The sequence below is a fragment of the Erpetoichthys calabaricus genome, chromosome 3 (assembly GCF_900747795.2).
Source record: "Erpetoichthys calabaricus chromosome 3, fErpCal1.3, whole genome shotgun sequence".
In the NCBI taxonomy this organism is placed as follows: domain Eukaryota; kingdom Metazoa; phylum Chordata; class Cladistia; order Polypteriformes; family Polypteridae; genus Erpetoichthys; species Erpetoichthys calabaricus.
Window position 1 is genome coordinate 192432455 of NC_041396.2, and position 23746 is coordinate 192456200.

The following is a 23746-nucleotide window of genomic DNA, read 5'->3' on the forward strand; positions in this document are numbered from 1 at the left end:
TGCCTCGCAGTTGGGAGACCTGGGGACCTGGGTTCGCTTCCCGGGTCCTCCCTGCGTGGAGTTTGCATGTTCTCCCTGTGTCTGCGTGGGTTTCCTCTGGACGCTCCGGTTTCCTCCCACAGTCCAAAGAGGTTAGGTGGATTGGCGATTCTAAATTGGCCCTAGTGTGTGCTTGGTGTGTGGGTGTGTTTGTGTGTGTCCTGCGGTGGGTTGGCACCCTGCCCGGGATTGGTTCCTGCCTTATGCCCTGTGTTGGCTGGGATTGGCTTCCCTGTGTTCGGATTCAGCGGATTGGAAAATGGATGGATGGATGAATAATAAATCATAAAATACATATCAATTCAAACTGATCCATAACAACGAGATGGTAATGATGATTATTACTTTTATTATTATTATTATTATTATTATTACTCATCCATCCATTTTCCAAACACTGTTATTAAAATGCATGACAACATGCATATATTGAAGGAAAAAATATGATGATGATGATTGTTATTATCGTTATTATTACTATTATTAACCCCTTTAGGCCGTATATAGCTGCTGTTCCTTCTGCCTCTCTTTAACACTGTAATGATAAAAGTGGGTTCTGGAAATAGATGGATGCATTTTTTTCTTCATCTCCTCTCCACCACATTGTGCTGTCCATTTGGTCCTGAGTGCTCAGTTGGTTTCACATTTTCTTTACTGGGAATGCATGCTACACACCTTATATATTCTTTGGGGAGGAGTGCTCCTTAAGCTGCAGTTCACATGTTATTAACCGTTTGCACTTGAATTCACCAAATAAACTGTGACCTGGAAAGAGAGAGCACCTGCGTGCTGCCGGCCTTGGTGCTGAGTGTGTTTGATGATCTCTTTACTTTCCATGTGCATGTAGTCTGCACTTAATGTTCCACAGATTTATTACTGCAGAGTGCTGTTTTGTAGACTCCCTACTATCACCACCTTTTACGTCAATCCCTGCTCACAGATTGTCTTTATAAGCAGATGTCTAATTGACCTCCTTAATGACACAGGTTTGTGTCCAAATTCCAAATATACAGTACTTGGAAAGATAAATCAGTCACATGTCTGGGATAACATCCCTGCATAATTTATATTTTAACTTCTTGTGTAGAAACTGCTGAATTTCTCCGAAGTCTGTGCTTAGTTATATTAAATGGCTTGAATGTGGATTGATTTTCTTTTTTTTTTAATCACATTACACTATTTTTATTGGTTTTTAATGATCTTGGTTGAGTTTAATAACAATAAAACCAATTCTCTTGTTCTTAAACATTTATTTCCCATTATGGGGTTGAGCTGTATGACAGCGGAGTGGTTTTAATTGTGCTTCAGTGATGTCTGATGTTTATTTTGTATCTGTGTTCACTTGAGCTGCTCTGGTTTTAATTGCGTTCTGTCCAGCAAAGAAGAATGAATTGGCAGCAAAGGAGCAGACTAATCACATTATGTGGAGTATGTCAGAAAGTACAGCTGCTGTATCTGAAGCAGTGCAAGTCTGTTTGTTCAGTTTCCCTGTGTACATTATTAAATTAGACTAAATGATCTAAACTCCCCTCTTAGGATTGCAACCTTGGTGTGGTGGAGGCTGGGGGCTTGTGTGCCTCAGTTATCCTTAGATCTATGAAGATGTGATTGGGTTCCCTAAGGAAAAACTGGTCTGAGGAGTGAGGCTATCTTGTGACCTTCTAAATAGTTTTAATTAAATTTAAGAAATCATCACTTCATTTCTGGAGCCACTCCTAGGCATAGTGTCAGCCAGTGAGCACATGGGGGCCAGAAGATCCACGTAAGCCAAAAGAGGTGTGTGAAGCCAACATGTGAGTTCATCCCCCCACTAATCATTAATATACATTTTGTGCATATACAAATGTACTGTATATACACTGTAGCAGTAGATGCTCGTGTCCACCTCTCGAACCCTCAGGTACCACTCTGATGACCAGGTGAATGTATAATAATAATAACTTTTTATTATAATACTATACTGTGCACAAAGCACTCTCCTCCACACACTCATTAACACAATACTCTCTCTATTGTACTCCTCCTCTCCCAGACACGTCGCCACCCTACCTCCCAGCTCAGTTCGGTGTTCTGGGCTTCCCAGAGTCCTTTTATAGCCCCGGACCCGGAAGTGGCTCCAAGCCAAACCCACAAGTCCGTTTTCCTTCCGGGTCAGGGCAAAGTCCTTTTCTTCATCCCGGGAGCACATCGCTTCTTCCAGTCACGTGACTGGGATGCACTCCCGGGTTATAGGGCATGCCAGAGCCCACTAGCCCCCCTACAGCGACTCCTGGCGGCCCCCAAGGTATCCAGCAGGGCTGTGTCAAAACACTACAAAGTCCATAAGGCCCTGCTGGAACTCGGGGCACAAATATGCTGTCCGGAGGGCTCCTCCTAGCGGCCTGGGGGTGATGACCGGAGTCCATAGCCGGTCGTCTGTTACAACACGTTATGTTTAGAGGCTTGCTTAGAGAACTGGAAAGGCACTTATAGACTCTCAACTGCACAGCCACGCACAACACCAACCACATCATCAAGTTTGCGGATGATACGACGGTGCTGGGACTGATAAGCAGGGATGATGAAACAGCATACAGAGATGAGGTGGAACGGCTGTCTGCATGGTGTGAAGATAACAATCTATCTCTCAATGTTGACAAGACAAAAGAGATAATTGTGGACTTCAGAAAATCACATCTTGTCCACATCCCATTCAGCATCAACAGTTTAGATGTGGAGACTGTTAGGAGTACCAAGTTCCACGGTGTGCACATAACTGAGGAAGTTACGTGGATGCATAACACCTCATCACTAATCAAGAAAGCCCAGCAGAGACTACACTTCCTGAGGCTGCTGAAGTGAGCAAGTCTTCCCCCTCCCATCCTCACCATGTTCTACAGAGGCACCACTGAGAGTGTTCTGACCAGCTGCATCACTGTCTGGTATGGCAACTGCAACATATCCGACTGTAAGCGCCTGCAAAGGTTAGTGAAGACAGCAGAAAACATTATTGGGGTGCCTCTCCCTTCACTACAGGACATATTTCACAAACGCAGTGTCATTGTGCAGGACCCCTTACACCCTTCACATGGACTTTTCACACTTCAATGTCTTGTCTTGTTTGTGTTTAATTTTAAATTTAAATTTTAATTCTATTTTTAATTTATTATTTGCACATCGTGTTGTTACACTGAGGACCCTGAGCTTTGCAATTTCGTCTATCTGTATACTTGTATATGGTTGAGATGACAATAAAGTTCACTTTGACTCTGACTTTGAATAGGTCTTCTGTGTAGTGTTAACAGGAGGGTCTCCAGCTATATCCACATGCATATCAAGTTTGTAGTTGTGCCAGTGGCCGAAGTGCAGATGTTTGTCTGGGATGAGTTAGGTGAAGCCATGCAGAACGACTTCTGAATGGTCTCAAAGATGTTCTAATAAACCATTGAATGAGTTAGGAAGTTTATGTGGGAATGTAGTGGTGTTGTTGGGCAGAAGGTGGGGGGACGCTGAGTGAGAGAGAGGGAGCAAATGGACACCAGAATGTGGTCCATTTGCATTGCTTACAGGCAGTCCCTGTATGCCCAAGGAAGAGAGTTATCTTAGTGCTCATGGCAGAGTTGGGAAAAAAGGGATCTGGGTTCATGCCTGACCACTGGCAGTTAATCACAGTGCAAAATGTACAACCTGGAAATGTTTATGGTGTGATTCCATGGCAAAACAGGAGACATCACCCTGGCTCTTCTTACAATATTTGTGAGCTCTCAAAGATGTAGGCCTCAAAGCTTAACACAAGCCTACTATCAGCAAGGTAAGTCTTACCCCAATCGATAACAAAATCAAATATACTGTATGCTGTATACACCCAAATGTGGATATCTATCTATCTATCTATCTATCTATCTATCTATCTATCTATCTATCTATCTATCTATCTATCTATCTATCTATCTATCTATCTATCTATCTATCTATCTATCTATCATCTATCTACCTATTTAAAAAAATAATTCAGCTTGCAGCTGACATATTCTTCAGTGTAATTTGACACTTTACTTTTAGTCCCTGATTTATTCAGGCTGCAATATAAGTTTATAATGCAAAGATAATTAGCAATGTTCTTTCCTGACGTTATATGACCCAGCAGAGACCAAACGACGCACTGTCAAGAACATTAAGGGACCAGTTTTACTTATTAGAATTTGATTTTGTACCACACAGTGTTCATAATTTCAACAAAGCAGCACAAACAGTTGCATCAAAAGGCTGCATAACAGATTAATAAAACACCGGGTGGCATTGCATATAAAACGGAAACCTTGGACACAGCAAGAGTTTAATTTTACTTAAGCCATAATCACGTCTAATGATTCACAAATTAGAAATTCTGGCAAACACCAACTGAGTTTCAATGTAAAATACATCTTTTATTATTAATTTGCTTTCTTTCAAGTTCATATAACTTGAACAGTTCGAGGTTAGAAGTACAAAGTATTTGCTGGGTGTAAAGCACATATAAGCTTTTTATGTGATAAATACTACTAGTATTTCAGATAAAGTGACACAATACCAAAAGATACTCAGTTTCTGGAATGGCATGGTGATACCATACATAGTGTGGCTACTTCACAGCTTCACGGCATTTGGTTCAAATCCCTACTTTTTGTGTTGGTAATTGCATGTTCTTCCAATGTTTCCTTGCATTTTCCTTTTACCACACGTATTAGGTTAATTGTCAATTCACTCAGCGTGAGTGAATGTACATTGTGGTGGACTGACATGATGCCCAGGTCTGGATGAAGACGGGTTCAGAGATGGATGTTTACATGTTCCACCATTAGTCTTTTCCATTTAAAGACTTAATAAAGTGGTTCATTGAATCCTGGCCTTGGATCGACTGTGTGAGCCTAAGCAAGTCACCTGTTCCAACTACAGGGAAAATCAATGGAAACAACTGACCTATAGCTCTGTACCTTGAGAAGATGGTAAACGTCTGCAATCATAAATCACCCTAAGAAGATGAAGTGGAACAGACCATAAGTGTATTGTCTATGAGAAGAAATGAGGCGGGGGAGGAATACCTTTAACAATAGACCACTTCAAAAAGTCACCGTAGAAGGATAAATAAGCCAGAAAATGATGCTTCATGTATTCTCTAGTGAGACGGCTCAACTGGACTGCTTTCATTTTTGTCTCACTGTAAATGGAAATTAGCATTTGTTTATTTTATGCTGACAGCCCATTAGATGTCCAGTAAGCACTGAAATGTGTTAGCAGTTTATTTGTTCTTAGAAATACCTTATGGTCTTGTTAATGTAAGAATGAGCCATTCTGCATTAAAAGGCAAGAAACATTTCTTCAAGCTAATGCCAGTGGGCAGGGCTGCTATCTGGCATAAGCAAGTGAAGCAACTTTTGGCTCAGTGGCCTTTGGGTGTCTCCCTATCCATGCACATACCACAGAGGCAGTGATGTTTCACTGATTGCTTCAGTCCTGAAATGAATAAACTGCCAGAAAGCTACCTGTGGATCGAAACCAAAGAAAAAAAAAGTTTCCCAGTCACATTATACTTTTTCTTAATTTCCATTTCCCTTCTCTTCCACAACTTCATTCTTCACCACTCACAACATGGAGGCCTAAAGCTGGCACTGCTTTGGCTTTTTCTCCTTCCCGTTGTCACCAGCGTTCTCCGCAACTCCCTCTTGTCTTCTCAGATGCCCACTGCTTTCTAGTCTCTAGTTCAGCCCGTACCTTGCCCCCTCAATCGGGCCAACTGCTTCTCTCCCATCTGTCTGCAGAGATGTGCATGCAACTAAAATATAAAATGACCCCTCTTCTTGAAATGTATCACATTCTCCTTTTTTTCTTCTCATCCTCTCTTCTTTAAGTAAATCTATCATTCTTTATTGCTGAAGGTGAGTGATAGTCCGACCAGGGAGGTTTAAGGGCAGACTGAGTGACCACTGGCTATTAACAAAGACACACCCGTGTTTATATTGAGGTAATCCCTTGCTACAGTATTTTAAATGGCTGCTGCTCCCCAATTAAGAGTTTTTAGTTAATTTCTTCTCTTTCATCTTTTCATGACCATTGGACAAAAATATGTTGACACGCAGAGTCCACTCTGTAATGTTGCTGGGAAAGGCACAGTGGTGCATTGAATATACATGTCATCTCACAGCTCCAGGGTCCTGGATTCAAGTTCTAAGCATGGTCGCTGGGTTTGTTGAGTTTGCATTTCACTATCGACTTCTGCTTCTGATAGTCTGGTCTTTTCACACATCCCTAAAAATATATATGTTAAGGTTAACAAATGCATAAATTAAATGGATACATTGTTAAGCCTGGTCTTCCTCTGATATGGCCACAAACATATTGATTTGGGTGTCGGTAAGCACAGAGACACAGTGGTGTTCTGTCCATTGCTGTTTCTTGTCTTGTATTTGATTCTGTTGGGGTAGTCTGATGCCCTTCAACCATCAGCAATTGGACTAAGCAGCTTTGAGAATGCTAAGGTTTTAAGTCTCTGAGATTAGATTACTTTTTTTATTCAATACAACCTGTTCTTAAACTCTCTGTGCATTTTATGTTGTCTGAAATACTTTAGATAGCTGAAAAAAATAATTAGTAAGAATGATTTTTAAGTAAGGCAATTCCATGCTTTGCAGACAGATGTCATCTCATTTTTTGTTTCTATGTACACATCTAATGAATCGGACCCGATATGCATGATTTGGCTTAGAAACTTATCAGCACATTGTCATCTCATAACAGGCTTACGTTTTTTGTCCATCCAGCCGTTTTAGCTCCAGACCATCCTCAAGAAACTGTGACACACAGACACACGCAGACAAACACACATCCATTATCGAGATATTGATGTTTTCAGTGTCAGAGGTCCATGAAATGTCGAGATCCATCAAAAACTGGAGATCGAAATTTTTGATGAATCTAAAGCTTTCGCTCCTCCCCCATAGACAATATGTTATGGTGGGGGATAAAAAAAGGACTTCAACAAGCTCACCTCAGTCTGTTAATTGTAACTAACTGCAAGATTCATGTTCCTGGAGACGATCACTGACCTCTGCCTATCTAGACAGGTTTTCAAAGCTATTGAACCTTTTTAAATGACCAAAGCAGATGCTAATCTGTTTAGCTAGTTTTCTTGTTTTCTTCCTCTAATTGTTGTTTCTCCTTTTGAAAAAAAGCGCAATTTATACAATTCCTTCTACAACCAGATGTCCAGCCTTCATGGGTACTGCTGTCAATCACCAGTCTATTCCTAGAACAGGATGTATGGGCTATTCTCATGCCCACACAATTAGACCAGACAAAAAAGTGGCAACACAACATTTTTTATGTGGCAGGGCTACAAAGTATATAAAGAACAATAGAAAATGTTATTTAATTTGTCAAAATTAATTAGTGAATTAAAACTTAGCTAATATTATTTAGTTGGCTGTTTCATTTCTGACTAAGAAGATCAACATTTATTACAATTGGGATTCTAATATTATAATATAATATAATATAATATAATATAATATAATATAATATAATATAATATAATATAATATAATATAATATAATATATACGGCACGGTGGCACAGTGGGTAGCGCTGCTGCCTCGCAGTCGGGAGACCTGGGGACCTGGGTTCGCTTCCCGGGTCCTCCCTGCGTGGAGTTTGCATGTTCTCCCCGTGTTTGCGTGGGTTTCCTCCGGGCGCTCCGGTTTCCTCCCACAGTCCAAAGACATGCAGGTTAGGTGGATTGGCGATTCTAAATTGGCCCTAATGTGTGCTTGGTGTGTGGGTGTGTTTGTGTGTGTCCTGCGGTGGGTTGGCACCCTGCCTGGGATTGGTTCCTGCCTTGTGCCCTGGGATTGGCTCCAGCAGACCCCTGTGTTTGGATTCAGCGGGTTGGAAACTGGATGGATGGATAATATAATTTAATAAAATATAATTATATATTTTAAATGAATACTTTATAATTATAATTTATAATATTATATACTTTATAATAATAATTTATAATATTATATAATATTCTAATTCTAATCCCTTGGGATTAATAAAGTATCTATCTATCTAGAATTGGGGTGGGGTTTGATTTGTTTTCAGATTTGTTGGGTTATAAATTGATCTGTTTGTATGGAATGATTACAATGAAAATTAATAAAATAAAAATATTAAAAGAATTGTTTACACACATTTTTTATAGTTGGGGCACACGCATGTTAAGTGGCTCATTCAGGGTCGCACAGTGAGTCAGAAGTGGATATCTTCAAGTTGAAGGTCCAAAGCTAATACCCCACACTGCCATCTGCTACCATAACCACTGGATGCAGTAAGTGATGATGACGGGCTGTTGAGCACAAAACGGTAAAACTGAAGTGGTTTCCTCCGTTGCTATAGTAGTGTGGGTTGGCTTGTTGGTTAGTGTTGTTGCATTACAGCTCCACATCTCTAGGTTCAAATCTCAGCTTGCATGTGTCTAGGAGTTCTTGTTTCCTCCTTACAAGGTGCAGGTTAGGTTGACTGCCGACTCTAAATCAGAGTATGTAGGCCCCTGTTCAGGGTTGGTTCCTGCCTTGTGTTTGATGCTGCTGCAATAGCCAAAAAACTGATTAGCAAAAGAGTGGACTTTTATAGTGAATGCTATCAGAGACAAATTAGTAAAAAGACTAAAGGCCTCCCTTATTATCTGACCAGTGGAGCTTGTATCAGAGGATGGGGTTTGTGGAGTTTCTGTGATGAAACTTTGCTTCAGTAGGCTTTCCTCTAATGCACATGGAAATGATGATGACATTGATCCTGCAGTGCACAGTGAGTCACACCGCGCAGCGCGGCAACTCTTAATTCATCTTAGGCTGTTTTTTGAGAGGTTTTCTTTCTTCATTTTTCCATTTAATTTTGAAGAGGCAGGTACAAAGTTTAACATAATAAAAGCCCATTGTAATCCTTGTAAAAGAAATTTAGCATCCTGTGTGAAACAGGCAGAACATAGAGGAGTATGAGGCAATTTTCACAACAATTTTATCTAAATGGTGTTAACACAGACATGTAACTAGAAAAAAGGGTCCACACCTCTCATAAGTTACCACTGCAGATTTAGAAAAAATCTAGAACCAAAAAAAATATTTTTAATGTATTGTGCAATTCATTCATTTCCTGATCTTGTTTATTACAAAATATGGTCACAGTGGCCGATACCAGCAAAGTTGGGGCCAAGACTAGAAAAAACCCTGGGTGCAATGCCTCTGGCACAAACCCGAATGGGGCAAAATTTGGAGCTGGCAATCCAGGTAACCACAGAGAGTGGATTACCTTTGAGAATTTGCAGAAAATCATAGAAAAGATTTACATTCCATAGAGAATATGACTGCGTGCCACTATGAAACCCATCCTTAGTAAGACTGAGGTTTCAGGTGCCTCACACTTAGTTACTGCCCACCGTCTGCTTCATTCTTTGACAGGTAGAGGCATTAAGGTTATTTAAATGTGTTCCATTTTAAATTATCCAAGTTATTATACCCATACACGTGCAAAAATATGTTTCAAATATATTCTAAATATATACTAGCTGTGTAAGCCTGTGCTGTAAAAAGCATGGGGTCCTAGAAAGTATTGAAATCATCAGAAAGAAAATTGAAATTTAAAGATGTCAGGTAATTGGAAGGAACTACTTTGGGCATCTCTCTCCTAGGAGGTTTCATGTTACTGACCTGCTAGCATTGTTTGTGCATTAGCAGTTAAGCAACTTTCTTTGGAGGTCTCGCTTTGCCGACATACTCACCTCACTTGTGTATCCTCGGAGGTGGAACCCTTACCCCGAATCTACTTCTCATTTCCAGGCCGGACAGTCACAAACAATTCCACGCATATACTGGGAGAGGGACAAAACCTCCCCTGGACCACAGGAGGGCCCAGACAGTTGTGGAGCCCTGGGGGCCAGCACTTCCGCCACACCTGGAGGTGCTGGGGGGAAGGAATTCCAGGGACACCCGGAGTGCTTCCGGGTGCTCATGTGGCACTTCCGCCACACCAGGAAGTGCTGCCGGAAGTTCATTGGAGAGCACCTGGAGCACGTCCGGGTGATTATAAAAGAGGCTGCCTCCCTTGAGTGGGAGAGCCGAGTCGGAAGGAAGAAGGCAATGCTTGGGAGGAGAGGTGGAAAGGCAGAAGGAGAAGTCCAGAGAGGAGAGAAAGGGACTGACACAAGGGTGTTTGGTGCAGGGGCACTATGTTGTGTGCTGGACTTTATAAAGAGTGTGATTTTTTGGAACATTGTGTACGTGTTTGTCTGTGTCGAGGCTGAACCACCACAATATATATATATATATATATATATATATACAGTGGTGTGAAAAACTATTTGCCCCCTTCCTGATTTCTTATTCTTTTGCATGTTTGTCACACAAAATGTTTCTGATCATCAAACACATTTAACCATTAGTCAAATATAACACAAGTAAACACAAAATGCAGTTTTTAAATGATGGTGTTTATTATTTAGGGAGAAAAAAAATCCAAACCTACATGGCCCTGTGTGAAAAAGTAATTGCCCCCTTGTTAAAAAATAACCTAACTGTGGTGTATCACACCCTGAGTTCAATTTCTGTAGCCACCCCCAGGCCTGATTACTGCCACACCTGTTTCAATCAAGAAATCACTTAAATAGGAGCTGCCTGACACAGAGAAGTAGGCCAAAAGCACCTCAAAAGCTAGACATCATGCCAAGATCCAAAGAAATTCAGGAACAAATGAGAACAGAAGTAATTGAGATCTATCAGTCTGGTAAAGGTTATAAAGCCATTTCTAAAGCTTTGGGTCTCCAGCGAACCACAGTGAGAGCCATTATCCACAAATGGCAAAAACATGGAACAGTGGTGAACCTTCCCAGGAGTGGCCGGCCGACCAAAATTACCCCAAGAGCGCAGAGACGACTCATCCGAGAGGTCACAAAAGACCCCAGGACAACGTCTAAAGAACTGCAGGCCTCACTTGCCTCTATTAAGGTCAGTGTTCACGACTCCACCATAAGAAAGAGACTGGGCAAAAACGGCCTGCATGGCAGATTTCCAAGACGCAAACCACTGTTAAGCAAAAAGAACATTAGGGCTCGTCTCAATTTTGCTAAGAAACATCTCAATGATTGCCAAGACTTTTGGGAAAATACCTTGTGGACTGATGAGTCAAAAGTTGAACTTTTTGGAAGGCAAATGTCCCGTTACATCTGGCGTAAAAGGAACACAGCATTTCAGAAAAAGAACATCATACCAACAGTAAAATATGGTGGTGGTAGTGTGATGGTCTGGGGTTGTTTTGCTGCTTCAGGACCTGGAAGGCTTGCTGTGATAGATGGAACCATGAATTCTACTGTCTACCAAAAAATCCTGAAGGAGAATGTCCGGCCATCTGTTCGTCAACTCAAGCTGAAGCGATCTTGGGTGCTGCAACAGGACAATGACCCAAAACACACCAGCAAATCCACCTCTGAATGGCTGAAGATAAACAAAATGAAGACTTTGGAGTGGCCTAGTCAAAGTCCTGACCTGAATCCAATTGAGATGCTATGGCATGACCTTAAAAAGGCGGTTCATGCTAGAAAACCCTCAAATAAAGCTGAATTACAACAATTTTGCAAAGATGAGTGGGCCAAAATTCCTCCAGAGCGCTGTAAAAGACTCATTGCAAGTTATCGCAAACGCTTGATTGCAGTTATTGCTGCTAAGGGTGGCCCAACCAGTTTTTAGGTTCAGGGGGCAATTACTTTTTCACACAGGGCCATGTAGGTTTGGATTTTTTTTTTCTCCCTAAATAATAAAAACCACCATTTACAAACTGCATTTTGTGTTTACTTGTGTTATATTTGACTAATGGTTAAATGTGTTTGATGATCAGAAACATTTTGTGTGACAAACATGCAAAAGAATAAGAAATCAGGAAGGGGGCAAATAGTTTTTCACACCACTGTATATATATATATATATATAAATATATATATATATATATATTTATCACAGTCCCAGTGAGGCATTATGCAGGTGAATTGCTGTTGGTATAAAGGAGCCCCAGTAGTGTTTCTTGACACACTTTTCCTGAATAATTCATTTGCTAAAGGTCCTCAGTGTTAGTGTATCAGAGGGAGGATGTGCAGCATTGTTCATAATGGCACTCACTTTTGCTTTAATTCTCTCCTTTACTACTTCAAGAGGGGTCCACAGTGCATCCCTTAATGCTGTCCTTAATCACCACTGTCAATGTCACCACACTATTACTAATGTTTAGAACTTCCCATCCATTCATTCATTTAATTTCTAACCCTCTTTTCCAGTTCATGGTCATGGGCAGCTATCTCAGTAGCAATGGTTTCAAAGCAAGAAGCAAAGTTGGAGAGCATGCCAGTCAGTTGCAAGTCACACACATTCAGCCATCGGCCAATTCAGAGTTGCCAATTGAAAAGAATGTGATTTCTTCAAAAACAAAATCAAATAAAAATACTTAATGAAGATGCGGAATGGTAAACTGAGTGAAACAATATGCAGAAAACTGGTTCCGCTGTGATTTGAAAAAGGTGACTTACTCTTTTAAATGTCTGTGATTTTAAATGTAGCAATTTAAAATGGCGATTTGGACAAAAATACTGCAAAGCCACAGTGGAAAGAGTAAGCACATCAGATCTCTCTCTTGGAACTGTAACACCTTTTCTTTCTGCCTTCCATGGTTTGCTGCATGTAACAAAAGCTCTTGATCAACATAACTACAATGCCATTAGATTAATAACAGCCATAATACAGCAACACTTAGCATCCATTACAATGATCTTTGCCAACAAATACTGACAGGACCATAATAAGTAATAATTAGAGAACCCACCACTTCTGTAATTTTCTCCAAATTACTGCTCATATCTGATAAATCTTTAATGATACAAACCAGAGTGTCCACTTTATTAAGTCCACCTGCCCTTCCCATTTAAATAACCATTCAGTCAGTAACTCCATGATTTGTACGGATAATCTTATTCCACCCAATATTTTGTCAGTGAAGAACAGTCCAAGTTCACCAATGCTTCAGGAAAATAACCAAGCTGGGCCTCCTCAAAGCTGGCTGCTGCTGTATTTTATGTCTTCTTTCACAGATCTGTGTGACTCAAGTGTGCTGTTACTGATTTAATGGGGACTATAAATGTGCCTGTAGTAGTGTTCACTGAATTCCTTCTTGTTCTTTTTCTCATTCAATGAAATGTGACTAACAAAAGTAATAAAATAAAACAACTGTTCATGTGGCTGCCTCTCAATATACAGCTTGCAGGCATAACCATCAGGTTTAATTGTTCCTCAATCTCTTATTACAATGAGCTACTTTGACGTAGATGTGTTTGTGGGCGTCAGACATGTTGGTTGCAGAATCCCAGAAACAGCTTCCCCTGGGATTTTCATGCAGTGCAGTTTTTGAGTTTACAGAAATTGACTTGAAAAACAAAACAATATCCAGAGAGTGGAAATTCTGCTGGTTTAAAAGGACATAAGTCAGAATAGAATAACCAGGCTCATCTTGGTGAAGGGAGATGATAGACGTACTTTGATAACAGCTCTTTACAACAATGCTGTGCAGAAGAACATCTGTGAACACAGAACATGTCAGAATCTGAGGCAGTGGAGACGCACATGACCTAACCTTCTCCTCTACCACCACACCCTAAAGAGAAATGTTAGCTTGGTGGCTCTTAATCTGCTCCATAGTTAGTGTGTGTGTGTCCTACGATAGACTGACGCTCTGCCCACACTTCTAAAAATAAAGGTGCCAATATGGTTTTTCAGAGTGATGCCTTAGGGGAACCATTTTTGCTTCCCTAAAGGCTCACCCACATAAAGGTTCTGGAAAGATCCATTAATTTAGATCAGTAACAGGCTCCAAAAATAGCCATGACAAAGTGACAACAAACTTGTGAAACACCAGCACATTCCTAATTTTTGAAAAGACTGCATACAATAACAAAGGCTAAGTTCAGGTTTTCTTAGCCTGTCAGTATCCTGTTGGTAGCCTACTACGCCACGCATTACAGATTTTTCCACATATTAGGAACCTTTTCAAACCCCAAGACTGAATTACATATGCAAGGAACCCTTCACAGAATTAAATGGTTCTTTGTCATAGTCCTTATGAGAAACCACACCACACAATAAAGTTGCATTCAAGAAGTGTTATTTTTAAGAGTGCACATGTTGTCTATCACCTTGAACACCATGCTGCCAGATTAGGAACTGATCCCCAGCAACACTGAACGGGACTGAGTTTGAAAATGTTTGCATGCTGAAAAAGACCCTCCATTAACTGCTGCAATCCGGCAGAACAGAACATCTGGAAAACTCACAGATGCATGCAAGTCACATAACAGTCGTCGTATAGTTTGGCCTTGGGCACTGAGAGAGCAAAGGAGATAATGTGAAATAAATGGTTAGGCAAGTGAGGCTTTGTAATCGATTGGTTAATACAGAAAAAACGAGAAAGTAAACGTAAAATGAGGCGGTGCTGCCAAAGACACGTGTGTTTTAAAATCTTAGGCACACACACACATAGAAGAAAAAGAAAAAAGGACATTTAAAATAACTGGAAAAGTGGAGGGGGTAAAGTTCAATAAACTGCTTTTAACGGGTAACTTTTATGTGTTCAATACACATTCACTTCCCACCTCAACTTTGCATTGCTTCATGTGGATGTATTAAGTGAAAAACAGAAGATAAAGGTGCTCAGCACTTTAAACCCTGGAGTAAATGCCATTACATTTATTTTGTCAGCACGCATAATTTCTTCGATTAGTCAATTCTGCGCCTTCATTAGTATTTATTTGTGTGTTTGTTTTAAATAGCATTTCCATTCTAGCCTCCGTTATATTCCTGTTATTATCTCATTTAGCAAACTTCACCTTTCATCTCAAAAGCCGAGGCACCAATAACATCCCCTTCAGTCGTCACCAAGCGGAGTTAAAGCCCCTCGTTATCTTTCATCTGCTGGCTGGGCGCAAATTAGGTGGGATTTCAAAGAAGTCATGAGAGACCTCTTAGTGTGTGAGTGCGTGAATTCATGTGTGCGTCCCTGTATGTACGCTTGGATGTCTCTGCGTGTCTTCACTCGTGTGTGCGGGAGGATGTGACTTCGTGTGTGTGTGTGCGCGTGTGTGTGTGTGTGTGGGTGCAGATCAGTAATACTGCCAGATCAGCAAGACTCCCCACACAATAACTCTACATAGGAATAAGCATAAATATTAAGTGATTCAAGATTAATTAAAGGCGAAATATGTTTGTATGTGAAAGGATTTAATAATACTTAATAACGCGGGGCTTTTAGAAGAAACAAAATCTATACATTTGAAGAGGCAGCGCCTCACAATTCAAAATAAATAATTAAAATTCACCGCCTACATATTAAATTCGGGGTTTTAGAAGCCTGGCCCGTTAATCAGACCATTAATTTCTCTGAAGATCTTCAGATCCAACCGCACCCAGCATTTAAAAAACGGGTTAGAACAAGTAAATCTATTAGACGTCACGCACAAGAGCAGTGAATCTGAACTAACGGAAAAAGCAGGATCCGTTATAATGGTGCAGTTCGGAGCGTATGTCTCCATTTGTTTAGATTTACATGGAAAAATAATTTAAAGGCAGATTTGATACAATTTCATCAGAGAGAATGTGTGCTCGTCTTTCAGTGCCAGAACTGCACAGATACAGGCGTCTCCCGATACATTCGCATTGACAGAGGAACTTACATCTGTGGGCTTTGAGTCCTTCGAAAGACACCGGTTCATCGTAATATTCGTACTCCCAGACGTAATCCGAGTGCTCAGTTGCCAGACGAGAAGTTGTATTGGAAATCGGACCGTACTCTGACATCTCCAGTCAGCCAGGACAGCTGAAAATGAAAAACACAGCCGCGGTTAGCAGTAATAAAAACCTAGCGATCATCCGGAGAACTCCAGAGTGCAGTGATCTGAGCCTCTTCTGGAAATCAATTAGATTTTGTTTGCATTGCTTAGGACAGCGTATTCAAAATACAGAAACAAACTAACTATCTTGCGTACTAAGAGCTAACGGTCGTTCATAGGTTCCTTGTTTGTAAATAGAGAGACGGAGATGACTATAGTGCTAAAAACAGGAAAGAAGTTTATAAATATAGAAGTTCGAAAGCAGTCTGTTCTTCGTTTTCAGCTATTTCAGTGGTAGACGGAAAAGGGGTGAAAACGGAGGATAACACATCAGGGATCACTCACTCACTATCTATCTATCTATCTATCTATCTATCTATCTATCTATCTATCTATCTATCTATCTATCTATCTATCTATCTATCTATCTATCTATCTATCTAGTTTTTATTTGTTTTATTCATTCTGGGTTATAATAGTATTTAGTGTTTATCTTATATATTTCAGAGCTTTCTGGTTTGATAAACGTTAATCTAATTTTTGCTTTTCATACTCATCTGTCAATTTGTAAATAATTTTTTGCTCACATCTATCACATCTTTGTATTTGATATTCATTTATGTATCTATATACGTGTTTTTATACACATTTGTTTTATATACACATCTGTTTATCTCTAATTGCTTAAAAAACTATTATCTTTATGTCTGTACGTGTTATACACAAATCTATCTATCTATCTATCTATCTATCTATCTATCTATCTATCTATCTATCTATCTATCTATCTATCTATCATTGATCATCTCGTATCTATTTCACAAACTATTTGTTGCGTACTATTGATTTTTTGTAGTTGTTTATTTTTATTGTCAGCCTCTTACATCCTTCTGTCTGCGCACATTAAACCAAACTTTGGACACGACTCACCCTTCCGTAAACCTCGCTGATTCCCCTCTCTCCGGTCTCTTAACGCGCATCGTCCGTGGGGAGCGCGGGCACAGCAGAGCTGGACAGTGACAGTTGTCCTCATTCAGGCCGGTAGTCGCCTGCCTCCTGCTGCCTCCGCGCCTCACTGGTCGAGTAGCGCGCAGCTCTCCTTTTTATTAGTTCGTACCTGGAGCCTCAGAAGGGGAGGTGCGAGGGCTGACAGATGAAGAGCAAAGATAACACGAAGATCAAGAAAAGCACGCTTCGTGACTAAATGACAATTCTGGGGATGCACTATCGTTAGGAAGGAACATTTTCAAGACTAACCGAGACGACGAGATTGAACGTGTCATAATAGTAACACTGAAACAGGGATCTCTGTCGTCGTGATTAATTTACAAAGCAGTAAAGGATAATAGGTTAGACCATGTTTTGACTTTGTAAACAAAATTTAGCCATGTAAACAGTTAAAAACGACCCATCCACTTTCAAATCTATTTTCAAAGCAGGATCGGGGCGAATGTCCAATACGGTGCCCACTCAGACAGACTACAACACCCACGCAATAAGATCCGCCAATTAGCGCAACACTCACATTGACGTCATGATAAATAAACCTAATGGATGTGTGTCGGTGTTTCAGTTGTTGATGTTTACACTTTGTCGAGTTACGGGCTAAACCTCCATGTATACAGCACTGGCTCACAGTAATGGCAACTATTCTGTGATGGATTTCAGGTGAATGCACAATTTCGAACTGTGTTTGCGTCAAAAGCGATTTAAAAACCCACGGGGCTCCTCATTGGGACGGTCGCCCACAGAGCTGCAGCTGAGCTGCTGGGTCGAATTGTTCTTGATCCACACTAAATTCAGATTTTTTGCCTTTACTGAATACTATTAACAGTACGCCTGGAATGGGGATTACGGTTAATCTGACGCATTGTTAGGATCTCAATTTGGCCAGCATAGTACATCTTTCTCATATAAATATTCAAAATATTGTGTTCGCTTTCAGCTCAAATTGGGAAGCACTGCATCTCTTCAGTCACATCGGAATTTAAACAGAGCTGTTTTTTCCATAAGGAAATTGTTTGTGAGCTTTAAATCCTTGTTCTGCGTCATTGCTCCCATTGAAAGTCTAAGTCGGATAACAAGTATTCTAGGATTGTCTCAGACATGAGTTGAACCCCTGGGTAATGATGCAGCGTCACCGGATTTGTGGTGTGACTGTAATGCCAAAGACACTTTTAGTGAAGTCTTCCATTGCTTAGAAATTCACAACGAGCAGAACCAGTCTGTCTATTCTCATCAACCTGGTGTGTACAGTACTAGTCAAGTCAAGTCAAGTTGGGGAGCATGCACTGGTACAGTGTGTTGCCGCACCCACTACACAACGAAATAACTCAAGGATCCTGGTTTGCAACCCCCCAGGCAGACACACGGTTCAGTCCCACCCTCTGGAAATGACCCTCTATCTGCTGCAGCCAGGTGTTACATGGGCAACCCCTTGGCCTGGTCCAACCACTTGGGTCCCCAACAATGAGGATATTATAAGCTGGATCACCCTGACGCTCCCTCACAATGCAGGTAATGTGCCTCATTCGGGACTCCATGAGTAACCGCTCATTCGACACAAAGTCAAACCAAGGATTTTCCGGAGAGACACAGTACCAAAGGAGTCCAACCTTTGTCTCAGGTCACTGGATAGCGTCCATGTCTCGCAATCATATAGCAAAACAGGAAGCACCAGGACTCTAAAGACTTGGACCTTCGTCCTTTTGCATAGATATTGGGAGCATCACACACCCCTTTCCAGTGACCTCATGACCCCCCCATGCTCTCCCAATCTCTCTACTGACTTCATAGGAAGAGTCACCAGAGACATGAATGTCACTGCCAAGGTAAGCAAACCTCTCGACAAGGTCAACACTCTCTCTGCAAACAGACACACTGCTGCTGGATGTGCCCAAAAGGTCATTAAAGGCCTGAATCTTGTTTTTTTCCAGATAGGGATGGCAAGTCCCATTTTCCAGTCAGTTGGGATGATGCCAGTCTCTCAAATGGAAGCAAAGGTTGCTTGCAATGCCAGGAGGACAGCCTTACCACCAGCCTGGAGAAGTTTACCCCGGATACCACAGATCACTGCAGCCTTTTTCCTCCCCTCAGCTGGTTCACCACCTGTGCAATCTGCAGTGAGATTGGGTGGTTCACAGCTAATTGGAGGATCAGCCTCAAGAACTGTGAACCCAGAGATATCCAACGTCCTAGCCGGAGGATCAGCTTTGAACAACTGCTCAAAGTAGCCAGCCCAGCAGGTCACAACTGCAGTGTCATCTTTAAGGACCGTTCCATCAGCTGCCCTGACTGTGACTCTCCGAGGAACAGATTTAGATGTGCGTAATGCTTAGATTCCTCTGTAAGCAGGACATGGGTCGCTAGACCACAGGTGGTGTGTCACTTGCTCACAGATTCTTCTAACAAACGCCTCTTTATCTGCCCTCAGAGCCCTCGCAGCCGTCCTTCTCAGTTCCCAGTACAGACCAGAGTTGCCATTGAGCCGTGCGCTGCAAGTCCTCTCGATGATATCCAGGATGCCCTGCGAGATGAAACACCTCCTTCTGTGAACACCGGTAACACCAACACAACCTTCAGGGTCTTGTCACAGAAGCTCTCCCACATCACATTAGGACAGGCAGTCGTACCCAAATCTGAAAGTTCCTCACACAAACTGCGTGCAAACTCATTAGAAACAGCCTGGTCTTAGAGTCTGGCCAAGTCCTGGCTCATTTTCCTAGTAGGTGGTAACCTACTGGACCTAAGTTGGATCCTAAGAGTAGCAACAACAAGTCTGTGGTCAGAATTCACAAACTGGGCACTTCTGTGGACCCTGCAGTTTTGCAAGAGCCTCCAGCGTCTGCCCATGAGGATGTGATTGATCTCCTTCACCGCACCACCAGTATTGGAGTACCAAGTCCAACAATGCGGTTCTGGGTGCTGGATCCAGGATCCAGCAATTCGCAGCCCCTGACCTTTTGCAAAGTCAAGGAACACGGAGTCCCTTTCACCACGGTCACCAGACCCATGGGGACCGAGACAATACTCATAGCCAGCCCTGTCAGTGCCAGTGGCTGCATTGAAGTCACCCATAACCCGAGGAGTGTCACTTCATGGGCACCCATCAACCACCGAGCGAAGCTGCGTATAAAATGTCTCCCTCGTTGAGACATCACTCACTGTGGTCGAAGCATACACTGAGACAACAGACAAGGTACCCAGGGAGTGCCGTAATCTGAGTCTCATAATTCGCTCGTTGAAAGGAGTGATATCGGACACCATCGGAAGAAGCCAATCTGCTACAGCAACAGCTACTCCCCGAGTATGACAGCCATCAGACCAACCAGACCAATAAAAGGAGCCACACTGTATATTCCATGTGCTGTATACATGGAGGTTTAGCCACAATAAAAGGAGCCACCGGTCTGCGCACCTCAGAGAGTGCCATCACTGAAATGCGGAGTTTACGCAGCTCCTTCAACAGCAGAGGAATATGATCATCTTGACGAAGAGACAAGATGTTCCATGCACCCACCTGTATGGGCCTCCTCAAATTGGGACCCGAGTGCTGCTGTGCAGCGGGCAATTCCTCAGTACCACACCAGTTCCGATCTCCAACAGACCTGACCCCATTGGCTTTCCAACGGTTTTGACTCTTCCGGGATGGGGCTCCCGAGGGCTTTCCCCCATCCCCTTCATGATGTGAGCAGCCTTCCTATGGGTGGCTGCATCCGGCCCTGCAAGCGGTCCTTCAACCTGCAGGGAAATCATGGGGTTTGGTGGCAGGACTGGCACTCCAGCCACCGTAAAAAAATTTCACAAAGCTCCAATACTACTGAAAGGCAGTACTAGGTTGTAAATATTAATAATAATAACACTACTAATAATGAGACTACTACCAGCTATTAAGAAGTGGATGAATGGTCCAATTTTAGAACTCCAATACCTTAATATTCTTAAATAGCTCATGGGATGCCAGATGTCATTATGGGGGGCTCTTAAGCAAATTAGTTCAGCACAATTACAGTCTGAATGATCAGAGATGGTTTTGGTTAAAATCAGAAGAACCTCAACTTGTAAACAGCACATGAAAGGTAGATGTATTTTCTGTGTTCTGAAATGTCAACAGTATTTCAATCTGAGCTGAAATTTTCAAACAATGAAAGACAGAAATTAACAATGGCTGAGACACCAGGAATCAATGCAGAGCACACTTACCCACACAGAAACACAGACTGATGCTGAACCAACTTAGAGGAGCCAATCAATGAATGATTTGTGGGGGTATCGGGGGATAATCTCAAGATGTGGAAGACCTTTCAACAAACAAGTCACTTATGCAAACCAGAGAACCTTGCATACAAAGCAAACAGTTCAAGTTTAAATTTCTTGTCACATACTTAAGAATATGGTGAAATTTTCACTTGCATGTCTGAGTAACCTACAACATGTTACCACAGTGTGGCTCCATGCTGAAAAAGAATTACCAGAGAATCAACGAACAACAAAACCACAGATGTGAAGGTTTAAATCACAGACACTCTAGTGCAGCCAGCCATAAAAACTGGCAGTCACAAAAGTGTTCCTGTGGTCCCATGTAACTGTATCTGGCAGCTCATTCCAAATCAATAGATTGACAGAGAGTTTTCTTGACTTCCATCTTTTATTGTGCTGTATTTCATAAATGAACACATTCCATAGATTTATAGTAACACTTTAGAATAAGCTTGTTAAAGTGCACTAATAGATGGAACACTAGACTAGTAGATGGTCCATCGGTAGCCCGTAACCTAATGTGCCACTACTTTGTACGTCTTATAGGACCAATAGCAGATGTTTGGGTCTTCTTATAAAGCAGCAAAGGACTGGCATACACTGGAGTTCACACAATTCTAAAGTGTTACTTCATCTACTATGACTTAGTCTATAGTTGTTTATTTTTTGAAGTGTTCAGGAACTAAAAAATACATTGAAAATCAATAGCTTCAGTCGTCTACATTGCCACTTGAAATGATCCTGTTCATCATATGCAGGGCATAGTGGTGTACTGCAGCGCAGATGGCTGTGGCCTGTTTGAGATATCTTTTTGTTTTTTTCTCTGCACTTGCTCGATCTCACTGGGGAGGCGCTGGATGCTCCAATACCACCTGAAAAAAATTGATGCCACAATTCTGGACATGGTTATTAAATAAAAAACAATCTAAGAAAACCTGGATAATCAAATTATTTGTCCCAAGTAATTACTCTGTACTAAGGATGTAGAGAACAAATAACAAAGAAATATGCCAAACATCCATAGGACTAACTAAAAGAAACTTCCAGGTGTTATGATTTGCAGTCTTCTTTATTTTTTCCTGGGTTTTTACTTATGTATAAAAATCAAAACAACTTCATTTTGGGGGTTTCTCAACCCCAAGGAATTCTGCTATATGTTCTGTGAGTTAAAAAAAGTTAATTATTTGCACCATCATTTTCAATGCCTTTTTGGTTTGTTATTGGACATAGCCATTTTGATAGTTTAGCATGCTCTGTTGCTATAGCAACTTCCCATAATCCTTTCAGAATATACCATTGATGGCATCATCATGTGCAATGGTAAAAACTTTGCCATGACAGTTTCTTCTCTGTCCGAGATTTGGATAACAATATAGCGGTTACATGTACTATTTTCAGACTGCTTGTACTGTTTGATTATTTTTGCGATTAATGTTTTTTATTGACAATTGGCTTTCTTTGATCTTATGGTATCGACCTGGCTTTGTTTTCTATGATTTTCTCTTGGTCCTTTCATAAAAGTATAAGTACTTTCCTCTAGTCATTCCATTCTGACATCCTACCTGTTATGAAATAGGCTTGATTTTAATTTTTTTCTTTTTCATACCGTTTTCTGGTTTTGAAGTATATAAAATTCAGTTCTGATATGTTATGATTTTAAAATGTTTTTAAATTATTTTGGCATCATTTTCTGACACCATTTTATTTAAAATACAGTAGGTGCTGTCATTTTGTAGAATGGTTGCTGTTACATTGTAAGGTCAGGAGGACGCAACCTGTGATGACACCATTGCGATGGTTTAAAGGTCAGTACAATGTACATCCTGGTATCCAAGATTGCGGATAATTTCATTGAGACTCTGTGCTCAAATTTCTTTTGTTTAGTGTTTCCTGGTAAAGAACTTTATTACATTTGCATTTGGCTTTCATTTAGGATTTTTTTTTTTGGTTTTGACAATAGTGTGTTTTGATCTTATGATACCAAACTTTGCATAAGGTTTTTCATTATATGTTCTCTTCTGGGCCTTTTCTTTTAAATGTGCCCCCTCCTAAAAATGGGAGGACCCTACAAATCTCCACCATCTCCTAGAGATCGCAAAAGGAAGCATTCCTAGCAACAATGCAGATATAATGTCAAGCCCTCACCACAAACTAACAGGAACAACAGCAGGAACAACCATTTCAGAAATACAACATCACATCAGAACAACAGAGTGAGGTCCACCCCTGTTTTGATAGTCAGCATGTAACAATCCTTTGGAGAAATTAACCCTGGGGAGAAGGACACACTTCAGTAATGGATGTCAGTTGCAAACTGTGATGTAGGCCATGAAGTGTCAGATGTTATGCACTCATGGAGCACCACTATGGTAGACTTATAGGATGGTTAATCCTACAGACATGATGTTAGATTGATACTGTCTGCTTTACAGCATTGCTCCTGAGAAATACGCCAACGTCATCCCCTGGTGTAGTCCAGTTTTCTATTTTCACATGGCAGGCTGTATTTTCAAATTTAAAGACTTTGTGCAGTTCTTT

The 23746-nt window shown here is 41.2% G+C and overlaps 1 protein-coding gene across 1 annotated transcript in view; it reads right to left on the minus strand.

The window, feature by feature from the left end:
- The window catches only part of LOC114648547 (melanocortin-2 receptor accessory protein 2-like), a 64637-nt gene extending 47442 nt beyond the window's left edge, over nucleotides 1-17195 (minus strand). Inside the window, exons 1-2 of the mRNA XM_028797636.2 lie at nucleotides 16880-17195; nucleotides 15794-15936 (exon numbers count right to left, since the gene is read on the minus strand). Coding sequence (XP_028653469.1) covers nucleotides 15794-15917 — 124 coding nt within the window. The 5' untranslated portion in view covers nucleotides 15918-15936; nucleotides 16880-17195. The remainder of the gene's footprint in view (nucleotides 1-15793; nucleotides 15937-16879) is intronic.
- Between the last annotated feature and the right edge of the window lie 6551 nt (nucleotides 17196-23746).